Source organism: Dufourea novaeangliae, unplaced genomic scaffold (assembly GCF_001272555.1).
Source record: "Dufourea novaeangliae isolate 0120121106 unplaced genomic scaffold, ASM127255v1 scaffold11, whole genome shotgun sequence".
Classification (NCBI taxonomy): Eukaryota; Metazoa; Arthropoda; class Insecta; order Hymenoptera; family Halictidae; genus Dufourea; species Dufourea novaeangliae.
The window spans coordinates 1,684,663-1,700,839 of record NW_015373895.1 but is presented as its reverse complement, the minus strand read 5'-3'; the positions used below and the strand labels follow the sequence as shown (position 1 = coordinate 1,700,839).

The 16,177-nt window shown below is 32.8% G+C and overlaps 1 protein-coding gene across 1 annotated transcript in view; it reads left to right on the top strand.

The window, feature by feature from the left end:
* The window catches only part of LOC107189968 (vitellogenin receptor), a 31,060-nt gene that overhangs the window by 6,172 nt on the left and 8,711 nt on the right, over positions 1-16,177 (top strand). The window contains exons 14-40 of the mRNA XM_015578669.1: positions 2-10; positions 105-245; positions 793-1,045; positions 1,123-1,325; positions 1,400-1,552; positions 2,577-2,704; positions 2,782-2,906; positions 3,265-3,529; positions 7,054-7,059; positions 7,466-7,532; positions 7,612-7,739; positions 8,282-8,413; positions 8,996-9,101; positions 9,280-9,429; positions 9,519-9,635; positions 9,805-9,930; positions 10,316-10,531; positions 10,647-10,818; positions 10,898-11,099; positions 11,949-12,140; positions 12,232-12,352; positions 12,437-12,577; positions 12,874-13,126; positions 13,858-14,060; positions 14,134-14,286; positions 15,171-15,298; positions 15,806-15,930. Coding sequence (XP_015434155.1) covers positions 2-10; positions 105-245; positions 793-1,045; positions 1,123-1,325; positions 1,400-1,552; positions 2,577-2,704; positions 2,782-2,906; positions 3,265-3,529; positions 7,054-7,059; positions 7,466-7,532; positions 7,612-7,739; positions 8,282-8,413; positions 8,996-9,101; positions 9,280-9,429; positions 9,519-9,635; positions 9,805-9,930; positions 10,316-10,531; positions 10,647-10,818; positions 10,898-11,099; positions 11,949-12,140; positions 12,232-12,352; positions 12,437-12,577; positions 12,874-13,126; positions 13,858-14,060; positions 14,134-14,286; positions 15,171-15,298; positions 15,806-15,930 — 4,015 coding nt within the window. The remainder of the gene's footprint in view (position 1; positions 11-104; positions 246-792; positions 1,046-1,122; positions 1,326-1,399; positions 1,553-2,576; positions 2,705-2,781; positions 2,907-3,264; positions 3,530-7,053; positions 7,060-7,465; positions 7,533-7,611; positions 7,740-8,281; positions 8,414-8,995; positions 9,102-9,279; positions 9,430-9,518; positions 9,636-9,804; positions 9,931-10,315; positions 10,532-10,646; positions 10,819-10,897; positions 11,100-11,948; positions 12,141-12,231; positions 12,353-12,436; positions 12,578-12,873; positions 13,127-13,857; positions 14,061-14,133; positions 14,287-15,170; positions 15,299-15,805; positions 15,931-16,177) is intronic.

The window sequence follows — 16,177 nt, the reverse complement described above, 5'->3', positions numbered from 1 at the left end:
TCCTGCCTCGGTATGGTATTGTTACGCAATCTGATCATTATAACTTCATATTTCATACAAAATTTGATGTGTAAATTAATTCTAATGAACACCGAAAATTGTAGCTGTTAGGAAGAAGATGCATCTGACGATCGCTGCAGGAAACACGTTCGTAGATTATTATCATGAACTATTCGGGAAACCCAAAATGACAAAGAATGTCACAGTCAACCACATCACTGCAGTTGCTTATAATCCTATCACTGGTAAGGTGCACGTAACACAATGAATTATTCAACGAATTGATAAACAACATATTCTACGTAAAATTTTTCTATATAAAGCTGCGTTTACACTATATAACAAAACAGTGTTATACAACAAATTGTTTTATAACTTTGTTATACAACATGTTTTTATTACTTGTTACAAGACTATACCTTTCAGACAAGTCTGTAACAAGTTTGTATGACATTTCGCGTTTCAATATTAATAATGGCGTCACTCTAGATGGATAACATATAACTTGCTATACAACACGAAAAATATTATGTACCATCAAGTTCTATAACATTTTTCTTTCTGTTTTTCTAACACGTTTTATAACTTTGCTATATAACATGTTATGTTACATAGTGTAGACGCAGCTTAAGATTTATAGAATTTTTAAAGCTAATGCAGGACGTCCATTTTCATTTCAATTTTGTAATAATATCCGTGATTACGATATGTTTACGTTTATCATCTATACTTAATATAGTCATAGTTTTTTCGGTTCTACCGAGTGTTTCATTAAATACAAAATTTGTATAGGCGGCCTGTTTGCCAGCGATCAGTCGACGAACAACATTTTCCACTTCAACGCCAATACAGGGGAACTAAGAACCGTGGTATTCATCGAAGCGGAAAGATTAGGAGGAATGGATTATGACTACATTGGAAATAATTTATATTTATCGGATATAAAGCGTAAAACTATCGAAGTTCACAGTTTAAACACTAATGAAAAAACAGTATTTTATTTCCATGAAGAGCCTCGTGAAATTGCTCTTGTACCAGAAGAAGGGTAACCATCTTCATAATAAATTTTGTTCACTTAAAATGCAACTCTTACATATTTTAATTAATATGCCAAAATTACAGATTAATGTTCGTCGTTTTTCATGCAACTGGAAAGTATCAGATAAATCTCATGAAAATGCATGGTATTGGCCATCGAGTTCCAATCGAAGGAAGTGAAATTCCCATACTTGGGCCAAAGGTATCACTATTTTACGATCGAGAGCTAAAACGACTGTTTTGGAGCGACCAAGGCACTGGTACTATTAGTAGCACGGCAATTAACGGTTCGTAATATTTGTTTGACTAAAGCACGATTTAAAACAGATGAAAAAAAGAACAACAATCGTTTGGTTTCAAGGTTTCGAGACCTATATTTTCTGCACTGACCTGGCACAACCTGTAAGCCTTGCAGTCCTTGGTGACTATGTATTTTGGACTCAGTACAAATCGAATCAATTGCATTGGATTCGAAAAAACGATACGCAACTGTACCAGAAACGCATCACCTTACGTGAGTTGAACCAAGTGGGGCGAATAGGATGTACAGTGAGCTCTAACTACAGGTTGGTCCACGCAACTTGTTCACCTTGAATAACTTCTAAAGTATGCATTGTATGAAAAAAGTTTTTATAGAAGAGTTGTATGGTTTGGAGGGATACATTATGTAATGCATATATTTTTTGTTGTAAGTGAAGGTGTTTCAGAGATTTGAAGGTCAACTTTGTTTTTTCAAATGGAATGTTATATTTTTTATGCCAAACTATCGAACAGCGTAAAATTTTGAGTAAGAAAGTACTGACCTTTATTAGCTGTAAACCTAATAATTAACGAATAATTTCACTTTGTTTCTTGAAAATGGTCTGTGCGTAATTTCAAGTTGATTGATCATAACTTCTCAAGACTGATCAACACTGATGATAACTTCAATACTGAATCACGGAGAGAATAGGCGATTACGATTCTATACGCAGACTCGGTCATGTTGATAAACATTGTCACGTAAATTCTTACGGAAATCTTTGCTTGTATTCGATCTCCAACTTGATATTACGCACAGAACATTTTTAAGAAACAAAGTGAAATTATTTGTTAATTATTAGGTTTACGGCTAATAAAGGTCAGTACTTTCTTACTCAAAATTTAACGCTCTTCGATAGTTTGGCATAAAAAATATAGCATTCCATTTGAAAAAACAAAGTTGACCATCAAATCTCCGAAACGCCTCCACTTACAAAAAAAATATATGCAATACATAATGTATCCTTCCAAACCATACAAGTTTTCTATAAAAAGTTTTCTCATACAATGCATACTTTACAAGTTATTCAGGGTGAATAAGTTGCGTGGGCCACCCTGTATATGTATTGCCATGGTCGGGGCTGTAGGGGAGTAAAATGGCAATGAGTCAAAAAGTACGTGAGAAGGGGAAGTGCCTCGCATGGCAGTATGTTTAGTGGCAATATAGTTAGAGTCCACTCTACTAGAAACACAATTACTTTCAACGGTGCATACAATTCTAACTTTTTTTCTTTCAGCGATATCAAATGATTTGGAAAAATTGGAATTAGTAGGTTCGCATGGAACGTATATAAACGAAAACGAATGTCGTCAAAATAATGGTAACTGTTCGCACGTGTGTCTAGTATCTAATCATCGTTCACACGTAAGTTGAATACTCATCGATTAATAAAACCTTCTAGATTAATAATCCTTTTTCTTATATTTCGTACGAATTTTCAGATCTGTGCGTGTCCGCCCAATATGATGCTTCTCGAAGATAACCGTACTTGTAGCCGTCAGACCGTGTGCAAACCCGATGAAATGAAATGCCAAGGACACGATATATGCATAAAATTCCATCAAAGGTACGAGTTTTGTCTAATCTGTTCCTAACAAAGTTTTCCACACAAAAAGCACAATTTTGTCAGAAATTTAATGCGTTATACAGATTCCTCTCGATTATCGTTCCAAACTGGAGTCCTTGCCGAGACAATAATCATGTAGGGACAAATGCTTCAGACCGTCGTGAATTTGTTTTTTTCCCTAAAACGGAAGGGCAACAAAGTATGCGCTTGAGAGATTCCACGGCCTCCAACCCTCCAGTTGGGGAGATAACGCCTGGACAATAATCGTGGAGGACAAACCGAACGATAATCGAGAGGAATCTGTATTGGGAATTTCTCGTCTATGATAAACTCACAGACCATTCTATAATTTTTTCAGATGCGATGGCGTGAAAGATTGTCCAAATGGCGAGGATGAATCAAGCATATGCAACGAATTCAATTTATCAAGCTGTAAAGAAGATGGTCAATTTCGTTGCAAAAACGGGAAATGCATAAACATGACCAGGCGCTGCAATTGTCGTTACGATTGTTCAGATCGATCAGACGAAGAGGACTGCGATAAAAAAGGATGCAACTCCAGTAAATCCAAAAATTTGTTCAATATTATTTACAACATCTTAATTGTCTACAACAATAGGACTGTTAAACCTTTCTTATAATCTTATACATACTGGATGTGTCTACTGGGTGCTTAAAACGAACAATTCATTGTTAAATCCGATGGCGGATAAACGCTATCCGATAGCAATAAGAACAAATTAAATTATTATTGTATTGATGAAATAAATTATTGTTTAACCGTATTACAATTTTGTTAAAAATTACTCTAGATGTGTGCTAAATGTGGGACGAATTGGTTGGAAACAGACTTGGTCAATATGATACATACGTCGAAACTTTTTATGTACTTCGACATAAATATTTACACGAAGTCTCAAGTTTGTTACTGCATACATCATTTCCTTTATCCCTATTCATGTCCATCTCCAGTAATTTCTGTCTAAAGTAAAAATCGAGTATACTACTGACATAAAAGACAAAGTATTATTAGAAAAAATGTATCGTGGACACGTGTTTTAAAATTTGCCACTACTGACAGAATGTTTGCAAATATATTAGAAACTGATGCTTCTTCGTACAAGTGATTTATTATATGTGATAATTTATGTAACGAAAGTATACACTTTTTTTACACGTACCTATTATCTTTTATACGATTGCGTAAGGTTCACCTAATTTTTTTATAATGGTTTTGTGCTTAAACAATTGGACCAAGTTATGCAGAAAGCTACCAATCCCCAATGATCTGAAATGAATTAAAAGTTTGAAGATATTAATTTAAAAATAAGGTAGCTTTATTTCTATTCGGCATATTTTATTTCTTGTTGTTGTTTTATAGTAGAAGCAGAAAGCTACCAACCCTCAATGATCTGAAATGAAGTAAATTTAGTTGGAAGATTTTAATTTAAAAATAAGGTAGCTTTATTTCTATTGGGTATATTTTATTTCTTGTTGTTGTTTTATAGTATTTATTAATGGCTCATTTAATAGTAGGTAGTATAATTGATATTATTTTGAATTGTATATATATATATATATATATAGTTCAATTTCAGTTTACTTTTAATTTTTTATGATTTGATACTTTGAATAATTGTATAATGTAAGAGTTATTCAATGGGTTGATAATTATTTGCAAAATAAAGATCACAAAATTATGGGATCCGTACCTACTGTGTTTGTCTAATTTTTTTCTCATTTTGAGGGTTGATAGTCTTTTTACGTAACTTCGTCCAATTATAACAGATGAATAGATTAATCTACAGTTAGGTAGTAAAAAAATATACTTGTATTATATAATTGTAATAATTATATCGTCAGTGAATGTGTAACGATCGGTGGAAAATTTGATATCTGTATGAAAAAGCGGATGACTTCTTAACATTTATGAGCAATCGAACTTCTTTTGACAAAGCAAGAAATAATTCATGATTTTGTTTTGATTCTAGTTATGAGATACCTCAATTCCGATTAATTTCAATTATTGCCAGAGTAATGATTTTGAAAAGGATTATTCGATTGCAACGTTTTTATTTAACTCCGGTTGGCCTTCAACTCTGTCGAATGTTTTGCTTCAAATCAATACTCTTCGTTATATTTTGAAATACCTGTATCGAACACCGTACCGTTTCTGCGTTCGAGGACAATGATATTTTCGCTTAATCCAGGTTTCGTTTGGTATTCGCGTTTATAATTCCGTGGTTAGCCTTAACCGATATATTGGCTGCGTGTGATAATAATAATAACGAGTTGTCGATTTTCGAAACTATATTTGCTTCACGTTATTTTATGGTGCAATTCTTATTACTCTTAATTATTTGAGAATGAATAAATACGTCTTCATGCAAATACTGATCATCAAATAAATATTTAGTGTTTAGGTAACTAAACGATTAATGAAGTAGACTTTCATTTATTTAATGATTCGAAGAAACGCACAATATTTATTTTATTTCGCAAGACCTGAAAAATGTCATTTTTTGGAAATTTCTTTTCAGTGAACGAACTGTTCAACATAAACGAAGTGTTGTCAATTTATTAATACATTCACTAAAAAAATGTTCAAACAATTACAATTTTTCAGATTATCACAGTGACAGAACCCATTAAACATAACATATCTTTGTGTTCATGAACACAAGTAAACATACCATAGTAAATTCTCTTACCAATAATATTCTATTTAAATATATTAGAATGATTATATTTTATACAATTGGATATGTCTGAACTGTCCACGTTTCTACAGAAAATGTTTTGAAATTGTAGATGTTAATAATTCCTATTTCACTATTCCATTATGTATTATACTTCCAATCATTAAGCAATTTGTAGAGAATACAAAATTTGTATTCATTATCTGACTTTTCTATTTAGATACGATTTCAGTTTCAAATTTAGTTTCAATCCTACACTAAACAATGATATTAAAAAGATTATAATATATATAGAAAGGTGAACTTATAGAATAAATACTGTAATATTATCTATCCTCGTTGATTTTCCATCAATTTCATAAAAGTCAAACGAATTTGAGTTTAAATTACGAGCAGTGATTCACAACATGATCGAACATCCTATTTATACCTGGACGTGTATACATTTCTTATAAACGCGTAACATAATAACGTTACAATCATACGTAATTAATTACGTATTACAAGGTTATTATTCAGTTTACAATTCAGGTAACAATTCTAACGATATAATAGACTAGATTATAATAAAACACGATACTAATAAATTAATAATTACAGCATTATCACAGCACTTGCATTGTATTGCCTTAAAAGTTTCTTATTTCAAAGAAAATCTCCGTGGTCATAACACTTAGTTATTAATGGAAATTAAACTTTATTAAACTACCATTTTCGTACGATTGAAAATATTCAGACGATCATAAAAAAAAACTTCTAAACCAGTGATAAGTAACCTTTTTTCGCAACGGACAAACCTGCAACCACAATCTTGAAAAGCCTGATTTATTCATTGCTTCGTAGATACGTGCATCGTGCTAGACGCAAAAATTTTGAATTATATCAAGCAAAATTAAGGCAAAAACTTTGATTTTAAATTATATCAAACAAAATTAAGAAATCATTAGGAATTTAATCAATGAATAATGATATGAAGAATTATAATAATTACGTATTACAAGTTATTATTCAGTTGATGCTAACTGTAACGATAGCTAATAGTAAAGTATGTCAAACTGATGATTATTATGATGATATAATAGTTTATAAATAAATAAATTAAATGCTTCTAATTATTTATTATCGAGCGAATTGTATGCTGTATTCATTGTCAATTCATAAATTAAGCTGTTACAAAACCTTTTTCAGTTCAAATTATCTTCAGAATTTATTCGATAAGCATTTATATTATATTTGCTCCCTGACCATTTCCTGTTTATGTACATTCATAGACCCCATCTCTTCAACGTATAATTCGGCTGTATACTCTGTATCGACCTTTAGTGCCTTTATAACAGCCGCAGTGATAACACCAAGGATCTGATAATTTTCATACAATATCGAAGGTCCGAATATTTATAAAATAGAGATATTAATTTGTATCTCTATTCACATATAAAGTGTGAAATATCACTGTAAGTGTATTAACTATTTTTCCCCTTTTATTTCACTTTATACACAACTTGATTTCAAGACATTACTCTCAGAGTCTTTCTCTTAAGTAAAAATGGCTAATTAGTTACTAATAATTTAATTCTTGTAAAGTACTGATACAACCAAAATTAATTTAAAATGACAATTACGCAAATGAAAAATTGAAACGAGGACAATGTAATTTTGATGATTAGTAGGTAAAGACTTAAATACAATACTTTCACGTCATTTTCACATTTATTTACGTACTACAAGCTACAAAGAAAAATAAATTCCATTGAACAATTACAGGACACAAGAATCATCCACCCTTTCTTCTATTCGTCATACGTGTAATTTAAATGTAACAATCAATTCCACAATGCTAATTTACTAAATTTGTTACAGATTATGAGCCATAATTTATTTATATTTCTTCTTCTGAACGGTCTAATTTCTTACATCGAGTCTACAGGTAATTCGATTATATTCCATTTAACCGTTAAAATCGACTACAAAAACGTGATAATTTGTTTTTACTTCCGAATTTAAAGTTACACTTTGCGAGCAGCCGGAATGGTTCTTATGCGAAAACAAGAAATGCGTTTCACATTCGTTCCAATGTGACGGTGAAAACGATTGCGGTGACGAATCCGACGAAAGAGATTGCTACGGCTTCAAAGTGAGTACATTGGCATCATTCTATGAGACTGGCATCGAAAAATTTAAATTCGGAAAAGAAAACCTATGTATACACATGTTGTTAAACAACTTTTTTTACTACTGAAATGAACTTTTTAATACACATTTTAAGAAATTCATTTGATTTACTCTCAAAAGTATCTTGAAAATATTTGTACAGGGTGGTCCACCCAGTTGTTACAAATCATAGTAATGACTTCGACCATTTTACCCCAATTCCGTTATTGCACAATTAAGTAACCACTAAAATAGAAGAGTCTAAAACGGTTATATTACTACATCCCAAATAGCACACGACGCCTTAAAGACGGTTTAAAGGTGTCTCAGACTTAAAATAGCTGTAAAATGGGCGTCTTTAAGGCGTCATGTGTTATCTGGGATATGTCCATAACTAGAAGGAAAATATTCTGTTGCGTATGTGACCTAACGAATTAGTGAAGGCTTATCATAAAATAAATGTAAATACATTTTGCAGCAATTTATAACTTTAAAGTGTATTCATGCGTTCTTTCCCTGTTTTAGCACAACTTGATTCGATGTGCCACAGATGAATTTCAATGTTCCGATAAATCCTGTATACCGATTGAAAAATTCTGCGATGCAAGATCGGATTGTAACGACAATAGCGACGAATATGTGGGTTGCGTAAAAGAAGTAAGATCACTTGCTTAAGTCTTTATTCTTCATCATTCGATAATATTTCTTTGCGTTTATAATTACACGTTGTAAAATACCTCATATGACATTTTAAGTACGCCTTACAACAAGAAACGAGGAAAGGCTGTGAAAAGATCTTTCATAAAATTTTAATTTGCTTTTCAATTCCTTTGAAGTCAAATAAAAATAAAGATTAAACATTTTATTAATATATTAAGCAGATAGCCCGTCTTTAAGACGCCCATTTTACGGCTATTTTAGGTCTAAGGCGCCTTTAAGCCGTCTTCAAGGCGTCATTAGGCGTCATGTGCTATCTGGGTTTCAACAGATGACAGTGGATGATTATTACTTCACTACCATATATTTAGAAACATGGCGTACTGAAATTAATTGAACCGAAATAGCACATGACGCTTTAAAGACGCCCATTTTAAGGCCATTTTAAGTCTAAGGCGTCTTTAAGCCGTCTTCAAGGCGTCATTAGACGTTATGTGCTATCTGGGAAGCTTGTCTATTTTCTCTCAGCTGTAAAATAATTTTATCAGACTTTTATATAACATACTTTGTTATTCGCAATAGTTAACATGCGACAATTTTCGATGCAATGATGGCCATTGCGTAAGGAATGAATGGGTTTGCGATGGTGTCCCAGATTGTCCTGACAACAGCGATGAAAGAAATTGCGGTAATTTTCATAACATTTTTTCATTCTTTCCCAGATATCACATGACGCCTTGAAAACGCCCATTTTACAGCTACTTTAGGTGTAAGGCGCCTTTAAGATGTCTTCAAGGCGTCATGTGCTATCTGAGTTTAAACGTTAAGTCGATATCAGTATAGGTATTTCAATTTCTTTGTCGTAGAAAATAAAACTATACCAATCCATGAATGTAACAACGAATTCGATCGATTCTTGTGCAAGAATAAAAGATGTATTTCTCTGAATGCAACTTGCAACGAAAAGGATGATTGCGGCGATCGTTCCGACGAAAATATCGATGGGTGTAAAAAGGGTATGCATTTACGACAAATAATAAATATTGATTATCAAATCATTTCATTAAAATATATGGTACGAATAATTTCGCGTTATAATTTATAGCTGATTCGTCCTGCAAAGAAACGGCACAATGTGAACACCATTGCCAAAGAACTCCCGAGGGTGCTCAATGTTCATGTAAATCTGGTTACAGATTACTCAATAATCGGACATGTTCAGGTAAAAATTAAAATATACCAACTTGCTCTTTATACCAAAATTGAAATGACATCGATCAGTAATTGTCGATTTATCGAAAATTTTAAATTAATATTAAAGCCGTGCAATATTTAACAGATCAAATATCTTTTAATTATATTCATAATCTGATACGCTTGTTGCATTCTAGATGTAAACGAATGTGAAAACTATGGCACATGTGATCAACGATGCATCAATAATCCTGGTTCCTACATGTGTTTCTGCCAAGATGGTTACATCTTAAGTGATGATAAAAGGACTTGTAAAGCTGAAGGTACTGAAATTCTTTAACACACATACATATTTCATGAGTAATAACTAAACTGTGAATTTTTTGCATTTATAGCCCATGGGGGTTTGTAAAATACAATAAAAGACAACATTTTTTCTATTTTAGTCCGAACCGAATAAGATACTTAAGAGGAAAAGTACAGTTCTACATTTACTCCAATATTTATAAATTACTTTAGAAAATGTTATTTTGCATAAAAATTTGCAGTCTAGTAATAACGATTCACTTGTCTGATTCATCTCCTGATCTACTATACCATAAAGTGCTGTTGATTACATTGTGCATGTATAAATAACGTTTTACAACAATGTGTACATTTGTAACGAGTTATTAACGCTTAAAATGAATGTTTATTGTTTATATATAGGTGGTGAAGCTTTGATGGTGTTTTCTCTAAAGACTGAAATCCATGGCTTGTACCTTAATTCTCGGGTATATTTCCCAGTAACTCAAAATTTGCGACATGCTGTAGCTGTTTCCGTGGATGCGGATCATGTGTATTGGTCTGACATTGAAAATGGACAAGAATCGATAATTAAAAGTAGAGAAGATGGATCCCAGCATGAGGTGATCGTTACCACAGGTAAATAATCTATAATTAGTGTAATATAAAATCATTGTTATGTAATACACAGTGGTATGTTCATTCCAGGAATTTGAATTTGTAGGTAATAAAAATTACAATTTATGTTTTTAAGGTCTAGATGGTCCAGATGATATCGCAGTGGATTGGGTAACAGATAATGTATACTTCACTGACAGTGGTTTCAGACATATTGGAGTCTGCAGCAATGATGGTTCTTATTGTACTGTTATTGTTGAGGAAAGGAGCAATAAACCCAGTGGATTAGCTTTGTTACCATCGAGTGGGTATGTACATTGAGCACAATACTTCGATCTTTCGCAATTAAAAATTAGTTCTCGTATTCTAATTAATTATGTGGTTTAGTATAATGTACTGGACAGAATGGGGCTTAGATTCGCGCATAATGATGGCGAGTATGGATGGAAAAAATGACAGTGTGTTAGTCGCAGAAAATTTAGAATGGCCAACCAGTTTGTCTATTGACTATGCCAACAACCGATTGTACTGGATAGATAGTAAAGTAAAAGTAATTGAATCAATTCGTTTGGACGGTTCTGATCGAAGGGTACGCATTCCTCTGTAATACTTGTTGGACTAGTTTTAAGGATCACAGATTACACTGGTCAACATGATTTTTGTCCCAAAGAACAATTATACTCATTCTTATAGATTCTTCTGTGCTGAATACGAATCCGTAAACAGTTTTTTGTCATCACCGTCAGTTTCTGAGAAATTGGATGTAAAAAAAAATGCAAATTTTCAACTTTGAACAATTCTTGTGTTCAAACATTAATAGTTATTCAGTTGATTGTGGCATCAAATTATTACGCGTCAGATATACGTTGTTATCGCATTATTAACATTTAAACGTGTTTAAACAACGATCGAAGGGAAAAGGACACCCGAATAGCACCAATTTTTACAGATATTTTTTCATTTATTTCAAAAAGTAAGGGTGCTGGATATAATCTGACTGCGTCAGTAGATACAGTAAACATTTTTCTTCCGGAAAGCATTAACAGAAATGATAAGACACGTTTTGTGTTCAATACAGGAGCGAAATAGTTTTGTAAAATCTGCGACGCTGGCAGTGGTACTCAAAGGCGGCAAGCGCAGGCGTTCGACTGTCGCTCGATGTCGCCTTGGACTTTAAATGATCAACATTTTAAGATTCCTATTAACATATCCTTTTATTCGGGAGAGTTTACAGAATAATTTGACGCCACAATCAACTGAAGAACTATTAATGTTTGAACACAGCAATTATTCAAAGTTGAAAATTTGCATTTTTTTTAAATCAAATTTCTCGTAAACTGTGGGTGATGACAAAAAACTGTTTACGGATTCGTATTCAGCACAGAAGAATCTATAAGAATCAGTTATTGACCAGTGTTATCATTGTATATATTTTCAGACTATATTAAAGGGCATAGCAAAGAAACCATTTTCACTAGCAGTGTTTGAAAATAAATTGTACTGGAGTGACTGGATATCCAGTACCATACAGTCGTGTGATAAATTCACTGGCAAAAATTGGACAATTTTACAAGATGCAAACAGCACTATATATGGTATACATATATATCACTCTGTTTTAAAACCCAAGGTAAAATCTACGGATTTTTTTATGCACTATTTCTGTTTGTTTATGGTGAAGATTGATAATCAGAACATGATTTGTAACAATTATATAACAGATTCCAAATCCATGCAATTCGAAACCGTGTTCACAATTGTGTCTATTGAATTCAGAAAGTGGATATTCTTGTGCGTGCACGTTGGATAAGAAACTATCGTCTGATCAGCAGACATGTCGCGGTAAGGGTTGTTGCGTCGTCTGATCATTATGAATTTATGCAAAAATATATGGATGTTAATTCTAATGAAAATTGAAAATTCCAGCCGTTGAAAAGAAGATGCATCTAATGATCGCTGCAGGAAACACGTTTGTAGACTATTATCATGAATTATTGGGAAAACCTAAAATGACAGCAAGTGTCACATTAAAACACGTTACTGCAGTTACTTCGAATCCTTTAACTGGTACAGTAGGACTAGAACATAGCACTTAAAGTTTTATTTCAATTTTGTATTATACCCATTGTCACGATACGTTAACGTTTACAGGGATTATAACTTTTTAAATAATAGAGACAGCGTTATGATAACAAGTAATCAATAAATTATGATAATTATTATTAATTATGATAATTGATCTCATTCAGAAGAGAATGTTATGTTGTGCTAATTATAAGAAGACAATTTATTATTCACAATAGGCCAATTACTATCAATTCTAATAAGTGTTTATAATATCATTAAACAATAACTTTGCTCAGGTGGCCTGATCGCGAGCGATCAATTGACGGACAACATTTTTCATTTCAACATCAATACTGGAGAAGTGAAATCCATGATGTCCATCGAGAACGCGATATTGGGAGGAATGGATTTTGACTACATTGGGAATAATCTATATCTATCGGATATAAAACAGAAAACTATCGAAGTTCATAGTCTAAGTACTAAGGAAAAAACAATTTTTTACTTCTACGAGGAGCCTCATGCAATTGCTCTCGTGCCAGAAGAAAGGTGACCATTTTCACGACAAAAGTTTTGTAAAAATAAGTTTCAGTTTAGTTACAAAAACGTCTTATACAGGGCATCCCACCTAACTCGGCCACCCTTAATCATTCTCTTATTTGTCACAGTACAAAAAAATAGTTCGGGCGAAAGTTAGTGTATTTTAGGGGGAAATTAGGCTATGAGATTGAAAGTCATCTCAAGATAATATTTTCTGAGATTTCTCTAATGGTAGCGTTTTTTTTAATGGAATGCCTTATTTTTTTTTTTTGCCATTACAAAGAGGAGATCAAAACGTATCCAACAATGTATCACACTACCAGGTGACAACAGTTTGAACATACATTAAAATAATAAATAATGCGTTTATGGCGTTTATTTTGTTTCTGCAATTCATTTTCTGTGAGCTTCCAGTTCAACCAGTTACGTGCAAAATTTTCAGCCCAAGATCATTTCAAGGTCATAGTGTGGTACATTATTGGATACGTTTGGATCTCCTCTTTGATATGGCAAACAAAAAAGTAGGGAATTCCATTTAAAAAAAATGTTACCATTAGAGAAATCTCAGGAGATATGACCTTGAGATGACCTTCATTCTCATAGCCCAATTTTCCCCCTAAAATACACTAGCTTTCTCACGAACAATTTTTTTGTACCTTGACAAATAAGAGAATAATTAAGGGTGACAGAGTTAGGTGGGACACCCTGTATACATTTTAATTATAACATTTAAATCACAGATTAATGTTCGTCGTTTTTCGTATGAACGAAAAGTATCGCATAGATCGAATGAAACTGCATGGGATCGGACCCAGAGTCCCAATCGAAGGAAATAAAGCACCTTTGTTCGGGCCCAAAGTATCATTGTGTTACGACAGAGATTTGAAACAATTGTTTTGGAGCGACCAAGGTACTGGTCGTATCGGTATTACATCAATTAACGGTAAGTTAATTTTATTCTCGAATAAACCATGATTCGAAACGAATAACAAAAATACCGATCATTCTGTTTTAAGGTTCCGAGACTTACATAATCCGTACTGGATTGTCAGAACCAGTAAGTCTTGCAGTCCTTGGTGACTATGTATTCTGGACTCAGTACAAGTCGAACCAATTGTATTGGACTAGTAAACGTAACACAGAGCATTATCAGAAACACATAGCGTTACGTAAGTTAAAGATAACTATGCGAGCAGGACGTAGAATGGGTGATCAAATTACTAGAGCCACCTGCATAAATCGACGGTTTCACGATTTAAACTATATTTTTTTACAAATACACACGTTGAGTGCAATTTTTTTTTATGTAGGGGAGATCGAGGTTAAAAATGACAGGGGTGGGTTGTAACTGGGCTTATAACATTTTAAATAATAGAGACAGCGCTATGATAACAAATAATCAATAAATTATGATAATTAATTGATCTTATTAAGAAGAGAATGTTATGTTGTGCTAATTATATTATAAAAAGACAATTTATGTTACGTTGAGTATTGATTAAGAAATAATGTTGTGTTGAGCCAATTAAATAGAAAACTATAATGTTATATTGATTCTTTGTAATCATTAGCTAGTTTAAATTATTTTTTGTCTTTCATTGTACACAATTCGACTTAATCTATTTGTAGCATAACTTTACCTCAACGTTGTTAGTTTTTACCCCAAGGTGGGACAAAAAGTAACGATTCGGCTCGGTCAATTTTCACAGTCATAATATTTTAAACAATTAATCTCCAAACATTACATCGCTATAGAAATAATCTTGTATCTCCAACCTATTAGTATAAACTAACATTAAATTTCTAGCTAAAATATACACTTTTTTATTTGATGAAAACCAAAAACTGTTACTTTCTACCCCGGCTTTCCCTATTCTTAATGGACAATTGTTAATGAAAATTATCCAGTGTAAAAACCTTAACATTGTGATTTTCTTTCTACACAAACACAAAGAAGCATATCTTTCGTACTGTGACTCTAATAATAATTTGATCACCCGCTGTAGTGGGAGTACAACAATTTTTATAATAATAAATAATTCATTACTTTCAGGCACGCCGAACGATTTGGAGAAATTGGAATTAGTAGGTTTACACGGAACGTATGTAAACGAACACGAATGTCGCAGAAATAATGGAAACTGTTCCCACGTGTGTCTACCATTTAATGATCGTGCCCACGTAAGTCTAATGCTTGTCGATTAATAAAACCTTCTTACAAGGGAAGACACGAAAGTGTCTCCCTCCGATTTTGATGAAACTTCGTATGTCTGTGAAGCAGTAAAAAATAAAGGATACATATTTTTTTTATCGGCTGAAACGCGACTTTAAGGGGTGAAACCACCTCTCGGAGTTTCGATCCGAAATTTTTTTGTTGTAAACAAATTATATTTTGGAAAATTTGTTAACACCATATTATTCTATATAAAAAACCACAAACCTCGTCCACTAAAAGTTTTCATGTATCTTCTCTGGTTTTCGAAATAGTGCTTTCGAATCGAAACATCGAGGGGTGGTTTCACCCCTTGAAGTCGCGTCTCAGCCGATAAAAAAAATACGTATCCCTTATTTTTGACTGCTTAACAGACACACGAAGTTTCATCAAAATCGCAGGGGGACACTTTCGTGCGTTCCCTTGTTAGATTAATAGTTCTTTCAAGTTTCTTATATTTCGGACAAAATTTGCAGATCTGTGCGTGTCCACCCGACATGATGCTCCTCGAAGATAACCGAACTTGTAGTCCTCAAACCGCGTGCAATCCGGGCGAAATAAAATGCCGAGAACACAACATATGCATACAATTCCATCAAAGGTACGAGTTTTGTTTAATCTGTTCGTAACAAAGTAAAAATAAGGCCAATGTCCTTATTTTTAATCATGTAAGAGTTCTGCTGTCACAGACATTGATTTTTATTATTTATTTATGCAACAATCGACAAAAAATGTTAATAGATATAAAATTTAAACCTCCCTTTATAATTTAATTTAAATGAAAGTATTTTTAAAAACATTTTAACTTAATAATAGTTAATTTAATATGAAGTATAGTCCCTATTTTT